The sequence below is a fragment of the Pituophis catenifer genome, unplaced genomic scaffold (assembly GCF_029215685.1).
Source record: "Pituophis catenifer annectens isolate HBS135680 unplaced genomic scaffold, rPitCat1.0.hap2 SCAF_2, whole genome shotgun sequence".
NCBI classification, from domain to species: domain Eukaryota; kingdom Metazoa; phylum Chordata; class Lepidosauria; order Squamata; family Colubridae; genus Pituophis; species Pituophis catenifer.
Genome location: NW_027256882.1, coordinates 233,203,866 through 233,231,519, shown reverse-complemented (window position 1 = coordinate 233,231,519; position 27,654 = coordinate 233,203,866). Strand labels below are relative to the sequence as shown.

The following is a 27,654-nucleotide window of genomic DNA, read 5'->3' as shown; positions in this document are numbered from 1 at the left end:
ATGATCCAAGAGGATTACATAGCCTCAGAGTCACAGCATGCAGCCCCTTCCGCTCATTGGTGCAGAGCCACAGCCACTCCAACCCAGCAGTGTGGCACAAAGCTGCTGCTGCCCCAGCCTAACAGCACAAAAGACCCAGCCAGCCTAGCCCAGCAGCGAGGCACAAAACCCCAGCTGCAGCCATCTTCACTGTACTGCAAACTGAAGTCCCTGCCACCCTGTACTCCACCACCCCAGCTGACCCCCCATTTTCTTCCTCATACTGATGAAGTGTGCCCAGCCTGGCCTTTCGCAAGACAGCTGCTGGCCAAGTGAGGCCTTCTTCCTAAGGTCTTGCAAGGAAACTGCTGTGTGCTACCTTGAGAAGCAGATTTCTCATGGAAGGAACTGCCTCACCAAAGGCCAGGCTGAGTGTGCTTGGTTAGCAGTGTCCCTTCATATTAGAAATTCCCTCCCCTTATTAGAGGATAGATAGTAACTTTATCTGTATGGATGCATCCTGAAGCTTCCAGAGGTCATTTACAAGTGTAACCTTTGATATCTCAGTAAATAATCTGGTTTGAACCCTGTTGGAAGGGGGGCAAAAAACCCACTTCATCCAAGGCTTCTTTAAGCTGAGTGTCTAATGCTCTTTCAGCAATTTTCTCTAAAAAGGGAAGAATGAAGAGTGAACAAAAATTAACCATCACTATCAGGTTCAAGAACAGCCTCTTGAGAAAGGGTTATGCCACCACCACCTTCATGGCAGATGCCACCATCCCTTCTCACAATGAGGCATAATCACCACTTCGACTCAACTTCTTGAGTGGCCATAACCATGCTGAGACTATTCCTCAAAGCAGCCCTGCAAGGGCTCACCCGGTTCCTTGTTACCCAAATGGGACCTGGTCAGCCAACTGGTTATCTGCTGATGCAGTAAGAGTAGAGAAGTAAGCTCACTTCATTGCTCTTATCAGATCCATAGTTACTATGAACTTTTGTGCCGTATCTGACTATGTGCTCAAAAAAGACAGATTCTTTGGACACAGAATATAATACTGGTGTACTCCACTACCATTCTGACCATAGAGTTGAGAAGTTTGGGCAGGAATATTGCTACATTGCAGAGAGGAAATCCCAAATGTGCTTTTTCAAGAGGCAACTGGACTTTCTTGTTTTTCTTTGGAGACGTTTCACTTCTCATCCAAGAAGCTTCTTCATCTGATGAGAAGCAAAATGTCTCCAAAGAAAAACAAGAAAGTCCAGTTGTCCCTTGAGAAAGCACCTTTGAAACAACCATGACCTGGATGACTGAGAATCTCCATAGACATGCAGAGAGGAAGGTAAGCAAGCAGCAGTCCCAACTGATTCCTACAACTGAACCTCATAAAACAGAGTCTCGCATCTGGTTATGCTGCATCAGCTCATGACATTGGTGCAACACCTGAAATCTGGGAAGGCCCATTTTTAGGAGGCGCGCCTCTCTCTTCTACATGTATTACCTAACCATGGATTAAACGAACGTTACCCTTTTTTGGGGGGGCAGGGGGGGCTATCTATGAAGCTGCCTTAATCTTTTACCAACTTGAGTGAGCTAGCTGCAATTATTCTTAACTACATTGGTATTACAATATGTTTTCCCCCTTATTCCACTGCCTTAAATTTTATTATAGCCAAAGATCAATATATTCTGACATCAGAAGAATTTATCACCCATGGTGGAAAATCAAGTGAAATGGGATGAGTCAGAATAGGGATCAGTAGTGGGGAAGAGCCAATTTTATGCTGGTAAGGTTTTTCTGCTGATTCAGAAATAGGGAAAACCCACAGTGTGTTGTAGCCAGTTTCCATCAGTCAATCAGAAGTTTTGATGTTTTTCCTCTGTAAGCATAGAAGAACCTTGTTTTTAAGAAGTATTCAGTATTTTAGTCATTTTACCTAAAAGCATAGTTTCCCCAAGCTTTTTAATTATGCTTATGGACTTTTTTCTTTAGAACGATGACATTGAGACAGATATCAATAAACTGAAACCAAAGCAGGAATTGGGACGACCAGTGGAAGATTTGAGAATGTATGAACATTTTTTCCCAGAACTCTCAGAGGATTTTCAGGTAAGGATGCTGCTATTTTTAAATTTAGTCATTTTAATTTGCCAGTGATGGTTTGGTAATTTTAGATAAGTACATGCTACTTCTCTGCCTAATTTTACATGGATAATAGAATATTTTGGAAAGCATTCTGGAGATTAACTGGAATAAATCTTGCCAACATCCTTTGGGCTATATATCAAGAGAATTCTTAGCGACCTTAAAGATTAAATTATTTAAAAAGAACAAGAGCAAATGAAAATGGACCTGTCCTCCCACACAAGCCAGACATATCTTTCCATCCAATTGTATTGTTACAGAGACCTCAACCTGCTAAAGGACTGACAGAAAAACTTAGACACCTAATAGAGGGAAGCAAATATTACATCAACTCCCCACTAGAGTGCCTCCAAAGAATCAATGACAGGACCATAGATAAAATCATGGTCTCATTTGATATCACAGCACTCTTTACATCCATAGATGCAGAATTACATCCATAACAGCACTAATACTACATACCACACCTGACCTGACCAAATACACCAAGATTAAAATACCCAGAATCATGAACCTCATCCACCTTTGCCTAACCACATACTTTCAATTCAATGGACAAATATATCAACAAATCAAAGGAATGCCCATGGGATTACCATTTTTAGGACTCATAGCAGACACCGTAATCAATGCTTAGAATCTATAGCACTGCCACATATACAACCCAAAAATATGGATCTGGTATACAGATGACATCTTTGTCATAATAAAAAAGGACCAGCTAGAGAAAATGCATAAAACTATCACATTTTCAAAGGAATAATATTCACAAGGGAAGAAGAAAACAACAATATGCTACCCTTCTTGGATACCTCTTCATCAACAGAGGCAATGATGGCAAATTAGAAACACAAGTCTATCATACAACTACCCAAACCAACCAAGTGCTCCACTATCAAAGAAACAATTTCCCACAAGAGAAGCTATGTACACTATTTAGATAAGCACATATACACTGCAGCAGTCCTGAACATCAGAAAAAGGAAAAAGATCATCTTCCAACAAAATGGGTATCCATGCAACTTTATCAAAAAGTGCCTGAACCCAATGTAGCACAACCAACACAAGCTGTGAAAAGGATAACACTGCCATACATAAAAAACATCTTTGTGTATTTGATCAGGTCAGGTGTGCTGTGTAGTACTGCTGTTATGGATTCTTTTGCTAATTCTGTATCTATGGGTGTAAAGAATGCTGTGACATCAAATGAGACCACCAATGGATTATTACAGACTACTACAACCACATGGCATCGCCGTAGCAGACAAACTGACTAAAGCTCTCCAAAATCACCTAGGAATACCAGAATACCCAGCAGCCCCAGAAAAAAAAGGCAGGAATCATCTACAATATAAGAACTATAACAGCCACTGTGTAAAACAAATAGGCAGAAGACAAGCAGAGCGCATCAATGAACATCAACTTGAAATCAGAAAAAATGAAATTCATGGACAGACCTTAGCCATAGTTTCAACTGGGAAATTCTGAACATCCTAGACCAAGCCAGTCCAAAAACATTCGAGAATTCCTGGAGACCAATTCCCTTCCCTTCTAGCACTGCTGATGTTACCTACTTGGCTAATGAAACATCTGCAAGAAAATAACCAAGCTCAAAGAGCACCAAAGACACCACAGTTCAACCCTGAACTACAAATACTCTACTGCCTGGAGAAGTCACTCTTTTGGCAAGGGAGACTAGAACTCATGGTCTCCCTATTTGTAGCCTGATGGCCTAACCACTACACCAAATTGGCTCTCTTCTGACTTCATAGTATCTAATCTGAATTATAATTTGGATTCAGATTGGGTAAATGTTTATTTGATCCAATAAGTCATTTAAAGTGAGCCATATCACTTTCAATATTAGCATGTAAACTCTGACGTTGTAATTCTTTTTTTTCCCTTCACATTTAGCTTTTTTAAAAGGAAATTATCTACTATTTTTAGTAGACAATAGTTACTACTATTTGTCTCCATTTCTCCATGGTTTATTCATTTTGTCTGGATCAGATCCTTCTTTTTGATTCATTGCTCTTTCTTCAACATTTAATATTGTAATCCTCTAACAAGTATCTGGCATTTTTTTCTTTCTTTAATATTAAGGAATGTGACCTCATTTCAAAGGAACCAAAGTCTTTTTCAAACAACTCAGCTCCAGGAGGACCTATTGTTGTTCCCACTGCTGGAGAGGAACCATCCTTAACAAATGACATGATGCAACTTCCTGTGAAGGAGAGTAATCTGCAAAGTGAAGACTGTAATAAAAGACCAGGCTTTTTGGGATTGGTAAAAAATGATGGTATCATGGATAATAGTTTGCAGCATCAAGGTGATCAAATAAAATTGCTTCCATCATGCCAGTGCCTGAATCATGAAATTGTAAGAGACTTTGACCGAATTTCACTTCAAAATACATCCAAAAGTGAACAGTCCAAAATGACTGTGACAAAAAACGAATGTAAAACTAGCTTTAGTGAAATTACCTGTAATAAACCTTTTCAACATGTTCCAACATGTGGAAGTGTTTTGTTTGAGGGACGGTCTGTCCAGCTGGGAAAACTATGCTGTTCTGGACCTGATCCTGAAGAAGAAGAAGTATCTTGTTCAGTTTCTATAGGAGAGCAAGTAACAATTGAAATGCCTGATACAATACAACTGCATGATCCAGAACTCTATATTGAAACAGTGAAAAATACTAGATCTGTTCCTGAATATTCAGAAGTCGCTTATCCTGATTATTTTGGACATATTCCACCTTCATTTAAAGAACCTATCCTTGACAGACCATATGGTGTACAGAGGTAAGTTCACCTTTTTTTCCTCAAACATGTCTAGAGAATGATTTAATATAATGTTTGTGTATCATTCACAATAAAATTAATATTACTAGATTCAAATATAACAGTTATTAATGGAATATATTTGGATCCAAGATTGATGCTGTAAATAAAGGAAAGAGGCAGTTTTCATCCATTCAGCCCTGCAGTCCTTCTCACCATATCCCTTCAGATGAACTTCAAATCATTGAAGAAAATTTTGGGAGGCTGAAAAATGGAAGGGAAAGTAAAAGGTTCCACTTAATTATGAAATTCCTTTCAGAAATTTCGGATTCGACTTCTTTGATTTGCCTGTCCGTAAAGAAAAATACTGTATCACTAGGTAATATATGAGAATATTTTGCGAATGCAGAATTCTGTATATTGCTAGATAATCTGTGACCTGTTGGGTCATTGTTTCAGAGATAGTTCCTTACCTAAACAGAAACGAAATGATCACAGGCGGGCAAAAGATTAGAGGGAGCAACCGCAACTTCCAACTTCCTGCCAGCTTCCCCATTGATTTTCCGTGTGGGAAGCTGGCAAGGAATATTGCAAATGATGATCATATGACTGGCTGACAGTAGCAGTGTTGAAGTGACCACAGCCTTGCCAAATTTCAACCCCACAAGAATCATGGTTTACAGATTTTGGATGCTCCCTTTAAGTTAGCCCATTTGAAGTACATTGACTCAAAAATTGTTGCCTTGTCATGCACCATTTTGCCTAATTTAAGGTTACCAATAGACAAACAAGAGAGTTTCAGTAATACATCTATGAAACTTTTTTCTATCGTTTTATCTATCTTAACATTTAAATAACTAATCATTTTGAGAATTTGCAATGGAACATTCTAAATATTAGAATATATATTAGTATGAGATTGTAACCTTTTTATATGGATGTTGTGTAGTTTACTGAGATAAAATGCTAAATCACTTTCAAAACTCTAAAATGCTTGTTATACTGAAAAATACTATCATCTGCATCAAAGAATATAGAACTTTTAGAATTCTAATTCAGATATTGCATAATCTCATGTTTTATTCCTTTTCTTCCACAAGGAAGAAGAGAATGGCTGCCAGTCACATGCGAACTCTGATGTATGTGAAAGAAATATTGGATATTTCTCCATAACATCGGGGTCTCTTAAACTCCTTTTTTGACAATAGTTGGCAGTGAATGGGTGTGTGCATTTTCCTTGAACCTTGCTTTCTAAATTGATGGAGGAGGAAGGGAAATTCATCCAGAGATTCATAATTATTCTTCCTTTCTCAATCAAAATGACTCCTAAAAATTGATTTAACATATGTAAATTATCGCTAAAGTTAGTGCTATAGTAATACATAAAGCCAATAGTCATTTCAGAGTTGCGCTTGTGCATAAATCATAGCCTGAATTGATACATTATAAAGAAATATAATTGCAGCATGGCTACAGAGAATAGCATTGAGATTCATATTTCAGATCCTATCTAAGTTTAATGATATAGGTAGTCCTTGATTTACAACCATTTGTTAAACGACCACTTGAAATCACAGTGGCACTGAAAAAAAGTGACTTATATAGCTGGTATGCACACAGCGTCCCTAAGGTCACATGATCAAAAGTCAGATGCTTGACAATTGGCATGTAGTTATGACATTTGCAGCATCCCAGGATCACATAATCGCTATTCACAACCTTCTCAGCCAGCTTCCGACAGGCAAAGTCAATGGGAGAAGCTGGATTTCCTTAACAACCACATGATTCACTTAACTGTAATGATTCACTTAACTGGTTAAAAAAAGGTCATAAAATTGGGCACAATTCACTTAACAACTGCTATGGTTAAAAACAAATTCTGGTCCCAATTGTGCTTGTAGATTGAGTACTGCCTGTATTGGTTCTGAAAAATGAGAAGAAAATAGAATTAGCTGTAGAATAAATCAGGTGGAAAGCTGCTTCTTGCTTTGTATTTGAAATAGTTTTGTTTTGCTGAGTGAACAGGCAGGTAGAATTCATGGAAATGTGTCACTAATGATAATTTAGGTGAAGGAGGACTCTAACATTCATTTAATATACAAGTACTGCATCAAAAAACATTTTCACAACTGTTGCATTTTAGTTAGTCTTGAAATAAGGAGAAATAAATCGTTTTTTCATAATCAAGTCCTGAAAACGTCAGTGGTTGTATTTTAAATTCTGAATGTGCCTTTTGCATGAATCTGCTTAAATGAGGACATTTGAAGAAGTAAAATATCTCTTGATTTTATTACTAAAACAGTTAACTTTCCTGTGGGGCATGCTAAACCCTTACTTGCTGTAAAGTCTATGAATTTGGACAAGTAAGGTGAAATGCTTTCTAATTTTTTTTTATCATGGACAAGTCCCTTAGTGTGAACAGATTCAAATATATATTTTTTTCATCTTGATTGCTGTCACTGTTAACTCTTTCAACAACACTTTACAATTGGGATAGCATTGTGTTTTTATTGCCAGTTTGTCATTCCATTCTACATCTGCATTATTTTCGGGATATCTTCTTTATCCCATGGCTAAACTCAAATGAATTATGGTATGTGAAAATAATTGGGACACATATTAATTAAAATATTTTTCTTTGCTGAAGTGCAGTTGTCTGCTTTTTGATAATTATGAATGGTCATGAACATTTTCCAAAATAAGTAATTCTAACAATGAAGAATTGCGATTGATGGAAACTTAAGGACTTTTCATATTAATTGTAGCATTAATATTCTTAGGTTAGAAAACAAAGATTTTGTATATCTTTGAAATATCTTTAGGAGTCAAAGTCTTAGAAACAAAAAAATACTGTACATTATATATTTCGGAGGTAGCAAGTGTTCCCAGACCTTTTAAATGAAATATTTGAATATAATATATGAAATAAAATATTTAGCAATAATTTATTTTAACAAGCTTTTCCTTGAGATAATCCATGGTCAGTCATTCCAAGTTTATACTTGAGAAAACTTCAGATATTATGAATATGTCTTATGAAGAGACAACTTTAAGAGCTTTCAAATATAGTCTGTTACACATCCAGATGTAGCTTAATTTTTTGATTGAGATGCAAGAAATACATGCAATACAAGAGAAGCCATGTGTTAGTCACTATACATTGAAATAAGAGGCAGTTTTCCCAATAGTAACATAGACTATTTCTATCAAAAACATTTCAATGTGCGGTGCTCTTTTATTGCTTTGTGAGATGCATGGTTTCCTATGTAGCTCTTGAAAGGACTAAAATGTGTTCTGTTCAACTTTTCAGCATAGGCATTTCAGCTTGTTAGTGATTTTCAGGAAAATTTCTACATGGTTAACATGTCTTGTAGGAAATGGGGTCCATCTATGTACCTAAGCACATAGATACCCCTCACCTGCAAACTGTTTCTCTCTCATATGTATTATATTGAGATATTTAGTACAGCAATTCCTATAGCATGGTTACATAGCTGAATAAAGAATCTCTCTTTTTTTCTATTGAGAGGCTCATCATATTTAATTAGAAATTTCCAGAGGTGAGAGGCTTGCACTCTAACCCAATCACTGCAATGTATTCAAACTATAATTGCATGAATTTTTAATATAACCTATTTTCAAACCTGAACTAGCTTTAATTACTAATACTAATTGAAATAATCTTTAAATGCTAATACATAATGGGCATGTTTCCTGTAATAAGGAAACCAAACATTGGGTCTGAAAGCCTCAATGTGTTATGTACAAGCCATTTTCTTTCTGTTCAGAAAATAATTGTGGCAAGTTCCACAAATAATACTGTATATTAAAGTAGAAACTTGACTTTCAAACACCTCTTTCTTTCCTTATGCACTGATTCTACATGTGGCACTGTAGTATAAAAGTTTTGAAATATGGCATCTTACTTCCTTTTCTAAATAGGACAAAAATTGCCCAAGATATTGAAAGGCTTATTCATCCTAATGATATTATAGATAGAGTTGTGTATGATCTTGATAATCTCAGGTAAGTTTTATATGAAGAACTTTATTTCATAATGATTGATCCCCCATTTGATAATGATTACTTTTCCATTTTAGATTCAATAATTTAGGAAAACTTATAAATTAATGGGAGTATGATAGTTACCTTGGCTATTTATAGTATGAAATTGCAAAAGTCAAAAACTTGCTAGAGGTAGAATACTATATCTTTAAGATGAATTAATTTTAATAATTTGTACACAGTGAAAATTAAAACTAAATATAGCTTTATTAATTAAAACAGGATTCACTGTATTTTAATACACAGCTTTCAGGATTTTTTAGTTTTAAGGAACTGTTTTGTATCCTATGAATTATAAATGTCTTGGGGGAAAAAAAACTATTCCAGTCCATCAACAAGTAGTACTAATCTTCACAAGCACTATAACATTATCGAGAAGAACATTTCTGCTGTCTTTTAAACAGGAAAAGAGAAATTCAGGTATTTTTTTAATCAAGTGGATTTATGCCATTTTTCTAATGAAGCCAATAAACACATCATGTCATTTGCACAACGTTCACAAAAGATGGCATAAATTGATGAAAATGATGTAAATACCAATACAAACTTGTACTACTACCTGTCAGGTATCTTATATCAAGGAACTTTATAGTGAGAGTTCACTGAATTGAAAATACAGTAGAACCTCTGGTCACAACCATAATTCGTTCCATAGCTTTGGTCGCAAACCGATTTGGTCGTCACCCGAACCTACTCTTGGAAATTTGGTGCTTACAAAAAAAATGGGGAAATCGGCTGTGGAAAAAATAATTGTGAATTTTTTTGGTTGGAACCCAATTTGGTCATGGTCAGAAGCGTTCGTGACCAGAGGTTCTACTGTACTTAACATTTTATCCTCCTAATGCAAATATGAACAAGGTTTCAACCTAGGAAAAAACAAGAAAATTCTGTGACAGAAAAAATTTAAAATGCCTGTACTATATAATTGCTGATAGTTATGTTGATGTTTCAGCTAGAAATCTGAATTTTTTTATGTGAAGAAGTCCCACTGTTCTGCAACATAGAAAACATGCTTGCAGTTTATATTTTCATTAGCTCACATTAACTATGTTGGGGAACTCTTAGTATAATTTAAACCAATTTAATATACAAGACTTGGAGCTCTGGTTCATTTGTATTCTTCCCCAATCAGTCTACTTCAAATTCAAATTCAGTACAACAAAATAAATCATTTTTAAATCATTGTAATTGTATTTTATTTTCCAGTTGTCTAGTGCCTGATGAAGCAGATGTCTTGAAGTTTAACTCCAAATTTGAATCAGGAAATTTACGGAAAGTTATTCAGATCAGAAAGTAAGATATTGTTATTATATTATTTAATCATTATAGATCAGTTACCTGAATTTTGTGACTTATTTATTTCTGCTCATTTTTAGAAATGAGTATGATCTCATTCTGAATTCTGATATAAACAGCAATCATTATCACCAGTGGTTTTATTTTGAAGTCAGTGGAATGCGAACAGGCAGTGCCTACCGATTTAATATAATCAACTGTGAAAAGACAAACAGTCAGTTTAATTATGGTAAGAGTTAATTTACTTTTCTCTTGGAAAAAAAAAGGACACACATAGTACAAACAGATGCATGGGGAAGTAGTTTAGACAATTGTAGATAATACCAGTATGTTAATTTACTACTAAAAATAATTGTAGAATATCAGTAATAGCACAGAGAAGTGATATAACAAATGTTTTTTTTTTAATTTAAAAAAGGTTATCAAGTCAAGATAAGACAAATTATTTAAGATTTCTAAGGAACAGATAGTAAGATAGAGAACCTAGAATGGAAACTGAAGCAGCATTGAAATGTCAGTTATGCCAATCCAAAACCCTAAAGGACAAAACCTTAATTTTGTTTATGCATGCTCTCATTTCTTTTCTCCAAGCTTTAATTAATCAAATAGAAATTTGATCAATCCAGCTTGTCCTTGTATCAAGACTCTAAACAAGGATTGCAAACTGTGGCTTAGATTTAACTTGCAATTTGAATGGCAGCTTGCTTAAATTATACTCTGCTGCTCCAGATAATAGCTGCTAACTGGTTTTAATAGTCCAGTTCAGAAGAGAATGCAAAGGAGATTACTCCAAGAGTTTTTTTTAAGCTCTAGATTATGCTAGGGCTTTCTGTACTGATTGGTAATTGTATATTGTCCCCATAGTTTACAAGGGACAGAAGCCAGGTTATCTGACTGTCACTATTAGTTTTAACAGCTCTTAATATATACAGGCCATAAGAATCTTCAGATATTGAATTTACAATGAATTCTACAATCATCAAACTCTAAATAAATTTGCTTTCTTATCTTATCAAAAGTTATTTTCCCATGTGATGCTGAGAACAATGTGTACAGATAGGTATATTTGTTTGCTGAATATGAGTGGTTGTGTTCTCTAATAGAGTACATTTTTCTTGAAGGTATGCAGCCCCTTATGTACTCTGTTCAAGAAGCCCTGGGTGGCCGGCCTTCGTGGATTCGTACAGGAACAGATATCTGTTACTACAAGTAAGGCTAACAGTAAATCTAGTGCACTCTGGCTGTATGTACTCCTGAACCGTTTTGCAGCTACCCAGTTTTAATGGCAATAGTGTGTGACCTATTTTGACCCCAGTAAGCAGAAGATAGATGTGATAAACTACCATGCGATTTCATTGTGGCTTTTTTGTACTTTAAACTTTTGCTTGCTTTCTTCCAGAAAAAAAAAGAAGAGTTAGAAATTTTCCCATTACATACCCAGTGGGGAATAGTGACATCATATATCACAGGGCACATCACTTGTGGTTCATGAAGGCCCAAAGTGCAATCTTCTTTGCATTCTGTAGTTGATAAAGCTGATAAAATAATGAATAGAATAGAATAGAATGGAATGGAATGGAATAGAATAGAATAGCACTTAAATGCATTAACTGCATTGCTAAGGAACACTTTGAAATAAAGAAATGAAGACTGAGATATTAAACATTATTTGGCTCAAAATAATAAATACCAATTTAACAATAGCATTTAGACTTATATACCGCTTCATAGTGCTTTTACAGCCCTCTCTAAGCAGTTTACAGAATTAGCATATTGCCCCCAACAATCTGGCCCCTCATTTTTACTGACCTCGGAAGGATGGAAGGCTGAGTCAACCTTGAGCCAGTGAGATTTGAACTGCAGCTAGCAGTTGACTGAAGTAGCATGCAGTGCTGCATTTTAACCACTGCGCCACCTTGGCTCTTTTTTTTTTTTTTTTTTTTTACTACATTTTTACTACATAAAATGATGCACTTTATATATTTTTCTAATGATATAAATGTTTTGTTCCTAGGAATCATTTTTCAAGAAGTTCAATTGCAGCAGGAGGTCAAAAAGGAAAATCATATTATACAATCACCTTCACAGTCACCTTCCATCATAAGGATGATGTTTGCTATTTTGCTTACCATTATCCTTATACTTACTCAGCTTTAATGGTAAATTATTTTAATATGAATACATTCATAATAACAATTTATAATTTCATTATTTGATGATGATACCTTTAAATAATTATACTGCTCAATATTTATCACAACATTCAAAAAGTAAAGTTCTGTATTATGAAATAAATAAAAGTTGAGTTTAAATAATCCTATGGAAGCAATGTCTTTTACAATATTTTACAAATACGGTAAAAAGTTTAGTATTTTGCAATGATTTTAAGAATTTCAGAGCAAGAAGTTTGTTTGCTTTTTGTTTGTTTTGTTCTAGTTTGCTTCAGGTATGGTTAAAACAGTGTGCAGTATATAATAAAGACAAATATGATCAAGTGGTATCAGCATAGAAATAATAAATGTAAAATTGCTGATAACGTAGTAAGTAGACTTCTATATGAGTATTGAAATACCCAAATACTGATCATGTAAGCTATTTCCAGTGTAACTTGATTTTTATTAAGAAATACCGGTATGCATACCGAGGACTGTTATTTTCCACTAGTTAGGAGAACTTGATTTTTAGGGAATCTTCTGGAATAGGGGAACATCTACTTGATCTTACTCCCTTTCTTTAAATGAGAAGTTCCTATCCATTCATAGAATAGAAAACCTGTATTTAACTCTTCCCCTTAATATCCAACAAAATGGCTTTTACAGCGCAGAGTGAAAATTTAAATTGCAGAAAGGGAGGATTTACCAGCATTTGATCTTTTTATGCTGATAAAGGACGTTTGTATTGAAACAGGAAACAATGAATGGCAAGCTTTGAAAATAAATAAGATTATTTTAAAGGTTCCTTCAGGTGACAGATCATACTTTTTTTAGTTTGCATATATAATAATAGTAGTTATGCTAGCTTAGATTAAATGCATAGAGAATTTCATTGATGGCTTTCCATTGTGAAAAAAATATTTACTTGCAATAGTTTAGTATTTTTATACACTATTGCTAATGATGATACTACAAGTTCCAATATTATGAGTTACCTATTCCTTATACCTTAATATAAGTATAAGGTTTACATCTTATACAATTCATAAACTCTTTCTTACTAACAATGCAGTTTGATAAATTCAAGCTTCATTATTTTAAGTAAGTTTTTGCTTCTATAATTATTTTTATTCCTTCATTGCATCTGTGCACTAGGACAATACTTAAACAATACTTAAAATATTAGATGCAATATTATAAGGGGTGAATTTAGAAATTCTGATAAATATTTTAGCTAGGATTTTAAAATGTTTTATTAAAAGATAAAATTGGCTCTGAATTTATGTACTTATTTTTCATGATGAAGATGCATCTCCAAAAATTAGAATCCACAAACAATCCTCAGCAGATATATTTTCGGCAACATCTTTTATGTGAGACACTCTCTGGGAATAACTGTCCTGTAGTAACTATTACAGCCATGCCAGAATCAAATTACTATGAACATATTTGTCAGTTCAGTAAGTATGGCCTTTTCCTTTTGATTATATTCAGAAAATTTCAAATCAAATAAAACCTGTGTTTCCTTTGATTTTCTACTGTTTTGTTATAATAATTCATTGGCACACAACAGAAAACATTGGTCACAACCGTTCTGTTAATTTGAGGAATGAAAGTTTGAGATATGCTTCAGCAACAGTCGGATTAGGTGGCAATTTTGTGATATTTGTGAAAGAATACGAAAACCAATTACACACTTCACTCTGTGTGGATAAGCCTCTTTCACGATAGAGAGAGAGAGGTCCACTCTAAACGCTATAGACTTGGAGCAAAAGTATTATAGCAAGTAGTATCAAAATTAGCTGTAACCTTGCCACAAAATTTAAAATTCAGTGGAATTTTAAATTAATGTGAGTGCAAACAGATTCTTCCCTCTTCCACTGAATTGGTTCAAGGAACATTATACCGATTATAATATTGTGATATAATAATATGCTGATTATACCTTGTGCTTTCATAAACTATTATGCTGACTGGAAGACTAAAATATTTTATCTTTATGAATTTATAACAAGCAGATGTAATATGATAAATCTGTCAGGGATGTTCTAGTATATTTTTAAGATCTTTCCAACTCAGTGATGGTATATCATGCTATTTTATTTGTGCTGTTTTTAGGAAATCGTCCTTATATTTTCTTATCTGCGCGTGTACATCCTGGAGAGACAAATTCAAGTTGGGTTATGAAGGGAACTTTGGAGTATCTTACGAGTAATACTCCTGGTGCCCAGAGTTTACGAGAGTCCTATATTTTTAAAATTGTACCAATGCTTAATCCTGATGGGGTCATCAATGGAAAGTAAGTTTTTGATTGCATTTAGCAACAGAGTTCATTCTGCTGTAGTTATCCTGAGGTAGCTGTACTTGAAATGTAGTTTTTCTAGATCAGAACTTTTCTGCAAAATGTTATCTTCTAGAATCTTCACTGGCTAATACAGCTGTTATTTTAACTGAACAGTTACTTTTCTTCACTCACATATGTGGATTTATACTTTTTAGTAAGTCCAATTTTGTTTTAAAATAGCATTTTAAGTACATGTTCAGAATCTACTTTCCATAATAGTTTCCCATTTTCAATTATTGAACCAAAGGTAATCGTACTGTACGGCACTTTATGGTGTAATTAAATCAAATATAATGTTAACTCATCCCAAATGAAGATACACCTATTATTAAGCGCAGTGTTGTTACTGTTCCTCCTTCTGACAACCTGCATTCAGGGATGGCTTCCTGCTGTTTTTTTATGTAGCAATCCGAGGAAAATGAAAGAGTGCTTTTTACTACTTAGCCAATAAGGAATGCTAAGATTAGAAGAGGAATAAGTGCTATGAGGTTGGCATCAGAAGTGAGTCTTAAAATTACCAAAGGACCCTGTAAAGTGATATCCTAAAGAGACAAATGTAAGCTGAGTCATTCATTCATTCATTCATGGAATTCTGGTAGTTGAAGTCCACATATCTTAAAGTTACCAAGATGCTCTAGATAGTGGTGGCTGTTGAAAATTGGCCTGGTCTCGAAAAAGTTAGAAAGAAAATCTCAATATTGATAGGCCAGATCTGTTACCAAAGTGATAAGAGGGAAAATGTGGTTTAAGCTCCAAACAAGTAAAAGGTTTGAGCAAACGGCTCAAACAGAATCACCCTAATTCATATGAGTATGGAGGTGGGTAGGTGGGAAAATAAAGCACAGCTAGACTCATAATATTATATTAGTATTGCCAATACAGTATTAACACATTTCAGCTTTCCTACGGAGTTTATTTTTTGATTTGTTTGCATAGTTATTCTGACAGAATGCTTATAAACAGCTGGTAATCCTATAATGGATAGGGTAGTGTTACACTGCTTACAGGATGGTGGAAAACATCTGAAGCAGATGTTGATATGTTCCAGAAAAGTATACCAAAACCCATCATAGGACTTGGTCTACCTTTTGCAGATGATCTCTGGTGAGGATTGAAGATGACAGAAAATAAGCTGTTAAACTGACAAGACAGAAATTGCTGGCAGCATCTTTAAACCCTTTCTTTAATTCTAAATAGCAGTATTTTTTAGAACTACAGAGGGATCATACACATTAAGAGTATTAAATATAAAGCATAAATATGCATAGAGAAGTTTGGGCTACACAATTGAATAGACAAAAGTTCAGTTCCATTGCAGAAAAATCTCAAGCCACCTTGCTTATCTTTGAATGGACAAAGGGAGGAGGGAGCAGTGGAATGAGCATTCTGGTTATAAATTATTATATGCTTACAAATCTTGTCTGGAAAAGCAAAACAGGATGCAGCCTATTTTTTTAATTTAAAAAATTGTTGAAATCATGTTTTTTTTACTGAGTTTTCTATTAAATCCCAAGAACCCATAGAATGTTCCAATCACATTTGCAGTAAAGGCTGACTTCAATGGGCAAAATGTACTAACAATTCCTCAGGGAAGTTCTTAGTACAATCTGTTTTCTTTGTCAATGACAGGTAAATCAGAAAAGTCAATTTTTCTGCTTTTGCGTGAGGCTTGTTACAACATTAAAAACTATTTCAGCTAAATCTGGGAATTTCAGTAGGAGATAATATCCGTCTAGGCAAATAGCTATTAATATAAAGCACATTTTTACTCTTGAATCTATAGAATTTCCTTTCATGGATCTTGCTCTTTATTGTATTAATATAACTAAGATTTAAGTATAATCCTTTGTATATTCTGCTCAATTCAGTGGGATTTATTCTCTGCATAATTTCTCCCCTGGGCTGACTGAAGCCAAGTATTCTAACCCTCATGTTATTAGACTGATTTTAGCCAAGTCTGCTACACTTAACACAGCTGTCTTTTGTTTAAAAGTAATAATGAACTGTTCAGTTCTAAGGCAGAAGCCTCATCTGCTGAGCTTTGACAAGGTCCAGCAGAGTTTCTCTTATCCTGAAATGGCCTAACTTTATTTATAATGCTGAGGAAAACCGCCTTCTTGTTTGTTTTCTACAGAATCAGAGGGCTTGTGTTTCTTTCATTTCCATGGTATAAATATCTTTTGTAGTATCTACCGTGTTTCTCCAAAAAGAGGACCCACCTTGAAAAGCCTAACATGTTTTTGAGCGCATGCAATCAAATTAAGCCCGACCCACAAAATTAGCCCTAATTAAGACCACGCCCATCCCAGGGTGCAGGGGTTGGAGCACACAGGTAAAAAATAAGCTCAGGTGAGGATGGGGGCATGGAGCTGCCCTATTTACCAGGCCTCGCATACCCCGACACCTGCCTTGCCTTCTGCGGCTGCTTGCCGCCACTCGCATGCATTGCCCCAGCCTCCGTTTCATCTTCACCTGCCGGAAGGCATCTGCAGCCGATAATAGAGCTCTGGATCAATCCAGAGCTCTGTTATCGGCTGCATGTCTTCTGGTAGGCATCTAAAAGCAAAACGGAGGCCTGGGAGATGCGTGCAAGTGGCGGCAAGCGGCCGCAGAAGAAGTGGGCCAGCAGCAGGCTCCTGCTGGGCGGGGCTATTGGTGCCACCGCCGCGAGGTGAGTCAATAATTAGAACCCTCCAAAAAGAAGGCCTAGTCATTTTTTGGGGGAGGGGTCAAAAGAAAATAAGACCCAGACTTCTTTTTGGAGAAACACGGTAGTGTCATGCTTTGAAGTTCACACAATCAAAGAGCATCTATCTCTCTGATTTAAATTTCATGGAAAGCTAAATGACACAATTCACTTGCTTTTATTCATTTATTCAGAATCTGAATCACTCTGAGAATTAAAGAGTTGATTCCTATTTTCAATATTACATAATTGAGAGTTTCAGTTGACCTTTCAAAATCTATCAGACACCTGCAAAACAATGCAGTTTGTAATTTTATAAATGATTGGGTAAATCCAGATTTAGTAATGCTTAGTGTGTATGCTGTGAGATCAGTAAACATTATAAAGGTCCTGCGATTTCACTGTTTCTATTCTAAACTTCAGTAAGTCTGAATGTAAGGCTGATGAGATAAAGGATAACTTTTTCTGCAAATGAGCACTTTCTGAAATGCCACTTCAGCTATAATACAAAAACAAAAGGAAAAAACATAAAATTGGTAGAAACCAGAAAGTAAATCAATGAAAAACTATTTTCTCCTATTTACAGTTTAAAACAGTGTCTGCTGTTGGGACCATTTGTCAAGATGATTTGACAAAAGAATACGGAATACAGGGGTGTTAGCTTTCCACCAATTTAATTCAGTTTATCTAACTTAAAATATTAAATGCTTGAAACAACACTTTAGATCAAGAGGTCCAACCTTGTTACCTTTAAGACCTATAGTCATGCTGGCTGGGGAATTCTGGGAGTTGAAATCCACAGGTCTTAAAGTTGCCAATGTTGAACATCCCTGCTTTAGAAGAATTCCTTTACCTTGATACACTTGCAGTGAAGTTGTTAACATCCATACAAATTTTAACATTCATTTTCTTGGAGAATGAAATAGTTATAACAGAAGATTTTTAAATTTTTGTTTTATAGTCATCGTTGTTCCTTAAGTGGGGAGGATTTGAATAGGCAATGGCAAAACCCAAACCCGGATCTGCACCCCACAATTTATCATGCCAAAGGTTTGCTTCAATATTTGGCAGCTATAAAACGTTTGCCATTGGTAAGTATGTGTTTCCTTAGTTAAGAGAAAAATCATTTAAAATGTGATCTTTACATTTAAAAGATGTGCAGGTAATGGCAGTTAAAAACTCCCTCAACTTTAATTCTTTGTAAAAGTATTGCTTAAGGAATTGCTTTCTTGCCCATGTTACTGGTGGTTTTAGAACTGTGCTGGAGAAAAATTAATAACAATGAAATTAGTTACAGTAACCATGAAATATGGCAGGAATAATTCAGCTCCTATTATAGGACCATTCATCTAAGAATATAAATATTCATATATTTATCATTTTAAAAATATGAAAGAAGTAGATATATGAACAATCAGTACTATGTACTAACTTGATTTTTAAATTTTATTTAAAATTAAACAAAATATGCCTTCATTAATGGTGTAGAACACTATATTGAGTTGTAAATTCACATTTAACCCCCTGAAATTATATTCTTCAAGAAATTTGTGAAGAATTATAACTGACAAGCTTGATCTAAATTGTTTATTAAAAATTCTTTTTAAAATGTTAATACAAATAATTTAAATTAATACATCCACTGGAAGATTTTACTCAAGGGTTCGTGTCACTGAATGCATTCATTTTCTAAAGGATCTTATTGCTTGTTTCTAGATAAATGGTTATATATCAGATATGGATTGTTATATCTGAATTGCATTTTATGTTTTATGTGCACCTTTAATTTTTGAAAAAATACTTTTTATAGGTTTTTTGTGACTATCATGGTCATTCTCGCAAGAAAAATGTATTTATGTATGGCTGTAGCATCAAGGAAACAATATGGCATACTAATGTTAGTGCTGCCTCTTGTGATCTGATTGAAGACCTTGGTTATAGGGTAAGTAGATGTTTGTATGTGTATGCAGGCAGATACATGCCTAGGGTTTATGGTTTGTGTTTCTTTTATCAGTACTATTTTCACTGAATAATAGTTTGCTAGCAGTATTGTAAACAGAGGTTAAATTCTGACTAATATTTAAACAAAAAAATTTGGGAACATGACTAAAACTCAGCTCAGAGTATTTATTTTATATTCCAGAGTTTTCATTTAAAACTGCCAGTATCTTCAGTACCATGAACAATCAGATTACAATAACCAAGCAAAGACACCCCAAAGGCTAATGAATTTATAATCGCACGATAAAATCAGTATCTAATTGCTGGGAGAGCTTAAATAGTCAGGAAATCACTGGGATAGATGAACTAATATCTGATTCAGTATACATCAATTTCACATGGAAGCAAAAGAAGAATGCTGTATAGAGGAATAATAATCAGTCTAAAATGTTTTTAAATTTTTTTTTTTTTTTTAAAAATCAACATTGTGTAAGTCATTAATTGGATAGAGTTCATCTAGCATGGAGTTTAAAGGAAAGGAACTTAAGAGCTATATTCAACCAAGACTCATTCTAGTCTGGCATTTTGGCCTCACTTTGGTTAGTCATATGCTTATAAATTGGAAACGGATTCTTATTTGTTTCTCTACATATGGCATTTGGATGACTATCCTTCTCCTACTCAGAAGTAACTTTAAGTCTTCAAGGTTAATAATCCTTGATATGCCTGTCCTCTAATCTCCTTTTAAAGCAATCCATGTTAGTGGTCACCACTGTGTGAAGAAAAAGCATTTTCAGAAATCTTCAAAAAATACCATGCCATAACAAAGTCCATAGATTTTCCAGTATCTAGACAGACGGTACGCTTTCTGATATCAGAGCTATTCCATCTTTGGTTCTGCACTCACCATGCAGAACTGCTTTGTAACTTGCACTTCCTCTTGACATACAATATATTCCCTTATCATTCAGAGGGAGATATCTGTAGTATTCTTCAGATCTGTGGCACCCAAATTTATATTTTAAGGATATATAAACCACACAGAATTTTTCTATAATGTTTGTTGTTGCTTATTTCTGGTAGACTCTCCCTAAGATTCTGAGCCAGGCAGCCCCAGCATTCAGTATGAGCAGCTGCAGTTTTGTCGTGGAAAAATCGAAGGAATCTACAGCACGAGTTGTAGTGTGGAGAGAGATAGGTGTTCAGAGAAGTTACACCATGGAAAGCACATTGTGTGGATGTGATCAAGGGAAATACAAGGTAAAGTAGCATTTTATATTAATGCATCTGAAGAATTAAATTGGTACTGTCTAGTACTTGAATTCATTTCAAAGGAGCTCGGAACTATGTCAGCTCTTGCACATCATGTAATTTAATGAACAGAATCCTAAATAGTTAGCATTTTTCTAATGAAGAAAACCATTCACATATAATCTAGAATGTGCATTCACATATCATTCATATATAGTCTAGAATATGGAAGATGCCCTTGTGTTCATTTGGCCATAAAAGTTATTCAACCATGGTTTCTGTTTTCCTTAAAAAGCATTCTTTGTGGTACAGGTAGTCCTCAGGTTATAATGGTAATAAGAACGGGTATCTAAGTGCATCTGCATCTAAGTGATGCAGTGGCAAAGTGTGACATTACGTGACTATATCACTTAATGATGGCAATTTTGGGCTGTCCTGGTTGCTGCGGCAATCTCAAAATGTATGCATTATTAAGCAGGAAGAGGGGGTCCTAGATAAAGAACACAGGGGCATCACCAGGAATTGCTGCAGGAGCGGGCAGAGGGGGCGAGAGCTCAAGAGGGCCGGTCCAGGCTCTACATAAGTCACGGAAGGCTAGGGGAGAGATGGGGAAGGCTGGTGCAGGATTCATGGGAGGCTAGGGAAGGGCTGGTGCAGACTATGTGTGAGTCACAGGAAACCTGGGAGGACCAGTGCAAGCAGCACATGAGTCATGGGAAGCCAGGGGAGGGATGGGGAAGGAACTGAAAAGTATTATGCAGTGTTGCTCATTTGAAGTGTACATGGCAGAGAATTGGGGATTCATATGCCATTCCTCCATTTCTGCCCACAATCTTTTTATGTTGGAGAGGATTTTAAACACATCCAGTTAAATTTATAAAGAATCCCCCCATTTTGTGCAGGAAGTTGAACATATTAAAAGTATTGGCAGCATTTTCTACCTCTTATTTTCTTTCAGTTACGCGTTATGAGTAAATAGTGAACTGTATACATGCAGAAACCAAATTGCACTGAACTGTTTAATGCTGTATGTTTTCTCATTAGGGCTTACAAATCGGGACACGTGAACTGGAAGAGATGGGAGCCAAATTCTGTACTGGTTTATTGCGTTTGAAAAAGTTGACATCACCACTGGAATATAATCTGCCATCTACTCTTTTGGACATTGAAAATGAATTGATTGAATCTAGTTGCAAAGTGACAAGGTAGAAAAAAATCATTTATAAATTTTTTACCAGAGACTTATTTGGATTTTTTTAAAAAAAGACTATAGTGGCAGGTAGCTTTTATTGTAAATTAACTCCAAACAAATTAATGAAATAGGAATCTGGATCCAGAAATCAAAGTATTGCTTGCAAACTGTAGCCAAGGGATTACATTGTTGTGTTTATGCATGCACGTGAAGAATGGCCAGCGCCTGTACTGCAGTAAACACACACTGTTTTGATCTAGATAGATGAGTGTGGTCAACTACTTAAATTCTAAAATATAAACTTCGTGAGATACGATATAATTGTTTTCTAATCTTGAATCTCTTTTAATACCTAACATTACAGGCAGGGGTGGGTTCTAAAATTTTTTTACTATTGGTTCTGTGGGTGTGGCTTGATGATTATGTGACAATTCTTTAGGATTTAGCAGAGGTACTGGTCTACCAGACTTTTAACTGCTTGCAGAGCTGTACCGGTCTACTCATTTGTTTTTGGAGGCCCCGGTCTACTCATTCGTTTTTGGAAGCACCCGTCTACCACCACACTGCCTTTTAACACTGATCAGCTGTAGGGCAGCCCTTTGAAGCCTCGTGGCAAGAGTTTAAACAGTTTTTTTCCTTCTAGCCGATCAGCTGGGACTCGGGAGGCAGCAATAGATTGGGGGTGGGGCCAAATAAAAGGTAAGAATAACGCGAGGGGAGGCGGGAGGGCCCAGCACCCGAACAAAGAGAACCAGTTCAGTGACATCATATCGTCACCGCTACCGGCTCGGCCAAACCGGGAGGAACCCACCACTGGTTACAGGTTAAGCTTTACATTACAATGAAATCCTGAGATAAATTTTGGTGAAATGTAATGTTAGGTCAATGGTGCCAAAAATGCTTTGAAATGGAATCTCATTTTGGAGTATCTTACTATGAGCTTTGGAGAATAGTGGGTTCATTTATTCATTTGAAATATTTTAATGCTTTTTGTTTTGGAGGCACAGCAATATGAAATGTGTATGTGTGTGTGTGTGTGTGCGCGCGTGCACGTGCACGTGCGCCTTCAACTCAGGGTTGACTCCTGGTAATTGTCTAAACCAGTCCCTCCAGATTTCTTGACAAGATTTTCAGAAATGATTTGCGATTGCTTTCTTCCTAGGACTGAGAGACAGTGACTGGCCCAAGGTCACCCTGCTGTCTTCATGTCCAAGATCATGTTATAATATTAGGTCTCCATATCTCTAGCCTGGTGCCTTAACCACTCCACCAAACTCGATCTCTGCCTACCTGCATTATTTTCATTTTCTCCCAATGAATAAACTTTGGGAGGTGGGGTAAGGTGGGTAGGATTGACTTTGTAATAAACTAAATAAGCTTTTACAATTATTCCTCTTCTATAAAAATTTATTTTCGAAGAAAATTGTCTCTTGTAGCATGAAGAAAGCCTAATACTGTGAAAGAAATTGGTGCTACTGAAAAAATATTTTGATTAGCTTTCTAAAATTCAGTTGTGCTTAGTCATCCCTAGTATTTGGGGTTTTTTTTAATTAATTGGTGCAATTCAGCATAAAACATACAGTTGTGAGTATACAAGTATATAAATGTTATTTTCCCAAACTTGACATTCCTACCTGAGAAAGAAATTAACGATAGGAATAATGTGTAAATAGCAAATGATATCTATATTAAATGGTTGCATTTTCTGTGAATTACATTCCATTTTAATTAACCAGAGCGTTTAATATGTTTGCTGTAGCCCCACTACTTATGTTCTAGAAGAAGATGAACCTCGCTTCCTTGAAGAAGTGGACTATAGCGCTGAGAGCAATGATGAGCCAGATATTGATTTGGCAAATAATGCTGGAGACTATGAGCCTTGTCTTCAAGAAGATGGACTCTCTGACTCTGAAATTACGAGGACACATTTGCCTTGAGACATTCTTGGTACATGAAGGAGCAAACTACTGTGGCTTATTTAAAAGGAACATGGTGGGTTATTTCACCTTGGGGTTTTGCTAAAGCAGATAAACTGCAGTCAACCCAGTTTGAAAACAATAAATGCTTCTGGCTTTTAAAACAATTGGCATTTGTTTTATTTGAGCAATTTAATTTTTAACTTAGCATTGGAATTAATTTGTCCCTGGATGCCTGCTACTTAACGATGCATGGCTTTTTGCTTTCGTCCACATAATCAGTAAAATAAAAGAAGTAATTTCTAAGCTGTAGTTGGCAAATCAGAAGGTAGGAATTAACCTTATTCCTGTAGCACAAGATGTTGGGCTAGTTATTAAAATTCACATAGATTTTGCATTTGTGTGTGGGGTTTTAATTCTGTTTTTTGTTTGTTGGATTCAACACAAGGATTTTTAAAAAATTAAATTATTTTGTACTGAACAGATGAAAAATAGATGTTCTCATTGCTACATATTTTAAGCCTTAGATTGCATTGACATGGTTTTGCTACAGCCTTAATTTAAAATTGGCAATATCCATATTTATAGTTGAAAAAAGAATTATACCTGCAGAAAGATTTTATGTACAGAGTAACATTTTGAGAGTGGAAAGTCTCACATTCAGCTGTACTTGCAGCTTTTTCTCCTTGTCCCCTAGTACAGTTTTACGTGTCATAATATTTCTCCGTGTGAAAACACTCCACAGAAAATACAGGAGAGAGAATTAGGCATGTATCTTTCCTTCCTGAAATGTAGAACTTTTTTTCCTGTGTGAAGGAAAGGCTGTTATGTATCTCTCAACCTATGTTTTAAGATGGTATCATCCATCAGTTTTTTGTGGAAAAAATAAGCCTCGTGTACCCATGCTGACTATAAAGTATATATTTGTGTTAACACTTATTACCTAAAACTCATAACCAAATTCTTTCTGAGGTTCATATAAAGCTTGGAGAAAATAGGTGTTCTTTGTAAGCATAACAATTTCATTGTATGTATATTTCGTGATAAAAATTCTAGATCCTTTTCCATATTTAATATAGCCAATATGAGCTCAAAGTGCTCTGGATACAAAGCATATACTTTTATATATATTGTGGATTGTGGAAGAATAATGGTGTCCATTTGGGTGGAAGTTGCTTTATAGTCTCTCGAACTATGTAATCCAGAGAAAAATTAAGCATGCTGAATTCTAATTTTAAAATATCTAAGCACATAGAGCCTGTGTATATTACATTTTTCAAATGTCTGATGTCTGCTTTATCTCCCTACCTCCTGAGGTCTATATTTTATTGAAATATTTAAAACGAAAGGTGATATGACATTAGAACTAATATAAGAGGATTGAAGGCCAGATCTTTGTAGTATTAGCCAATCTGTTTCCTGGAATAAATCCACACTCCCTTTTTTGTTTCCTTTTGTTGGTGCTTATGCTAGAGGGGATGGTCTGGATTTTTCTTAACTAAAACAACTTGCCTCATGTAAAGGGAGATTATTTTATCACTGTCCCCTCATTGCCAAAGGAAGCAATTAAAAACAGAATCAAATCAATTTTAAGAGATATACGTTTAGTTTTCTGAGTTCCCACCTCCCACCCAAGCTAGACATATTTCACAGTTAGATAAAATTAATACAGGAAGTATACCAATGTACAGGAAAATATAATATATTCATTGATTTTTTAAAAAAATTAATCCAATCCAGAACTTTGCTATTCATATAGGATAGTTAAGTGTTCTGTCCACAAGGAAAATGCAGTCATGCTTTGAGTGAGACAAAAGGATTTATGGTTCTGGTTTTCTGGAATTAAAATGAATAAACAAATGCCTTCTAGCCATAGTAGCATTTTAGAACAGCAGATACCCTAGACCTGCATTTAAATTGTGGATTAGATTATAAAGGGATGCCCTTTATCAAATCAAAGAGGATTGTACAGATGTACGGAACTGATCCTAGGTGTATTTGTTCTTTGGTTGTAAAGAATTTACTGTGCAGTAAGGAAATGAGTGGATAATTAAACCATATTGCTATAACAAGGTGTATTAATTTTTCCAGCCTCTTAACTGAAGCAGATTAAAGAGTCTTGTAGTTAATCTTTTGAACTTTATGAATATTTTCCTATATTTTTAAATCTTTGAATGTATTTTCATATAGTTTTGTTTTTACAAAATGATTTTGATGCAAATATGATATGAAACACCACATATATTAAAATATATACATTTGAGTTGTACTTTGTCAACTTCTGGGACTTTCATAGATGGACAAAGAAAATTATGTATCTGTAATGCTTATTTCTTTTAATGAAATCTTCGTTTTTAAATATTGTACTGTATCTCACAGACAAAAATATGTGCCAACTATCAGATGTCAGTTGTATGTGGAATATTATTTTAGTCATAACTGAATAATGACAACAAAGGCTCGAATTAGACTGGCAAATATAACATAGTTTGTATAAAAGCCAGAAAGCCCAAGTTTTATTATAAGAATCCATTGTAATCCTGTAATTATAAATTGTGGCAATATTACTGTGTATGACCTATTCCCAGAGAGATAATTTATCAAGTAAATGTATAATAAAATAATTACCATCATTTGATTTCTCTGCATATTGGAAGAATGGGCCTCGGGAGGGAAAATGGAAAATCTTCAATATGCAATGTCGTGTCACAGTTTAAGAATAAGTGTTCATAAATTATCAACAAAAACTATTTTTGGATTTAGATGTTTAAAAAAACTTGAATAGCAAATTTAAGGGAGTTTGGATTTCTGTTTCAAAAAAATCATATTAATCCTATCTCAAGGCTTGTATTATATTTGAGATCTCTTGCCTCAAAGTCGCAGAAAAGTGTGAGATCCAGAGACAGGAATCTATCATCAGTGGTACTACAGATAGTCCTTGACTTACAACAGTTCATTTAGTGACTGTTCTGAGTTACAACGGCACAGAAAAAAGTGACTTACAACCATTTTTCTTAATTACGACTATTGCAGCATCCACATGGTTAGATAATTAACATTCGGATGCTTGACAACTGACTCACATTTATGACGGTTGCAGTGTCCTGGAGTCACATGATCTCCTTTTGCGACCTGACAAAGTCAATGGGGAAATCAGATTCAGTATGAATACCGTGTCAGTAACTTAACAATTGCAGTGATTCAGTTAACTAAGGTGACAAGAAAAGTTGCGAAATGGGGCAAAATTCATGTAACAAATTTCTCAATTTAGCAACATAACTTTTGGGCTCAATTGTGGCCATAAATCAAGGACTACCTGTATAAATGGAGATCCCAAAAAAGGGATCTGTTGGGTTCTGTACCATAGATTTAAACATTAAATAGAATTCTTGCCAAATGTATAGATAAAGAACAGGAACATCAAGTACACTTCCTGTTATGGCTACCTTTGTTATGTGTAACTACAGATAAGAGGCAAAGAAAAGAAACAGCTGAAACCCCTGCATACTTTAACATTTAAAAGCAGTGTAATTTCAATTACATTTCAGACTGTTTTCTTCCTTTAGTTTATACAGGTAGTCCTCAACTTACATCTACAATTGAACTTAACATTTCTGTTGTTAAATGAGACAGTTATTAAGTGCATTTTACCCATTTATTAAGCAAATTACTGCAGCTGTTAAATTAATAATCCGGTTGTTAAGTAAATCTGGCTTCCCCATTGACTGCTTGTCAGAGGATTGTAAATGGTGATCACATGACCCTGGGACACTGCAACTGTCATAAATGTTACCAAGCATCTAAATTTTGAACCAATGATCCTGGGGATGCTGCAACGGTCTTAAGTGCAAAAAACGGTCATAAGTCACTTTTTTCAGTGCCATTATAACTTTGAATGGTCACT

At 35.2% G+C, this 27,654-nt stretch overlaps 1 protein-coding gene across 7 annotated transcripts in view; it reads left to right on the top strand.

The window, feature by feature from the left end:
* AGTPBP1 (ATP/GTP binding carboxypeptidase 1) overlaps positions 1–26,383 on the top strand; it is a 65,927-nt gene extending 39,544 nt beyond the window's left edge. For 4 of the 7 annotated variants that reach the window (XM_070938676.1, XM_070938669.1, XM_070938671.1 and 1 more), the window contains 16 exons: positions 1,974–2,090; positions 4,230–4,927; positions 5,226–5,285; positions 6,007–6,045; positions 8,849–8,932; positions 10,178–10,264; positions 10,348–10,496; positions 11,389–11,476; positions 12,282–12,426; positions 13,727–13,880; positions 14,539–14,719; positions 18,412–18,541; positions 19,261–19,392; positions 20,475–20,651; positions 21,687–21,847; positions 23,594–26,383. In XM_070938676.1, coding sequence (XP_070794777.1) covers positions 1,974–2,090; positions 4,230–4,927; positions 5,226–5,285; positions 6,007–6,045; positions 8,849–8,932; positions 10,178–10,264; positions 10,348–10,496; positions 11,389–11,476; positions 12,282–12,426; positions 13,727–13,880; positions 14,539–14,719; positions 18,412–18,541; positions 19,261–19,392; positions 20,475–20,651; positions 21,687–21,847; positions 23,594–23,771 — 2,580 coding nt within the window. In that variant the 3' untranslated portion in view covers positions 23,772–26,383. The remainder of the gene's footprint in view (positions 1–1,973; positions 2,091–4,229; positions 4,928–5,225; positions 5,286–6,006; positions 6,046–8,848; positions 8,933–10,177; positions 10,265–10,347; positions 10,497–11,388; positions 11,477–12,281; positions 12,427–13,726; positions 13,881–14,538; positions 14,720–18,411; positions 18,542–19,260; positions 19,393–20,474; positions 20,652–21,686; positions 21,848–23,593) is intronic. The other 3 variants (XM_070938673.1, XM_070938672.1, XM_070938674.1) reach the window with 3 other exon arrangements.
* The last annotated feature ends 1,271 nt before the right edge of the window (positions 26,384–27,654 follow it).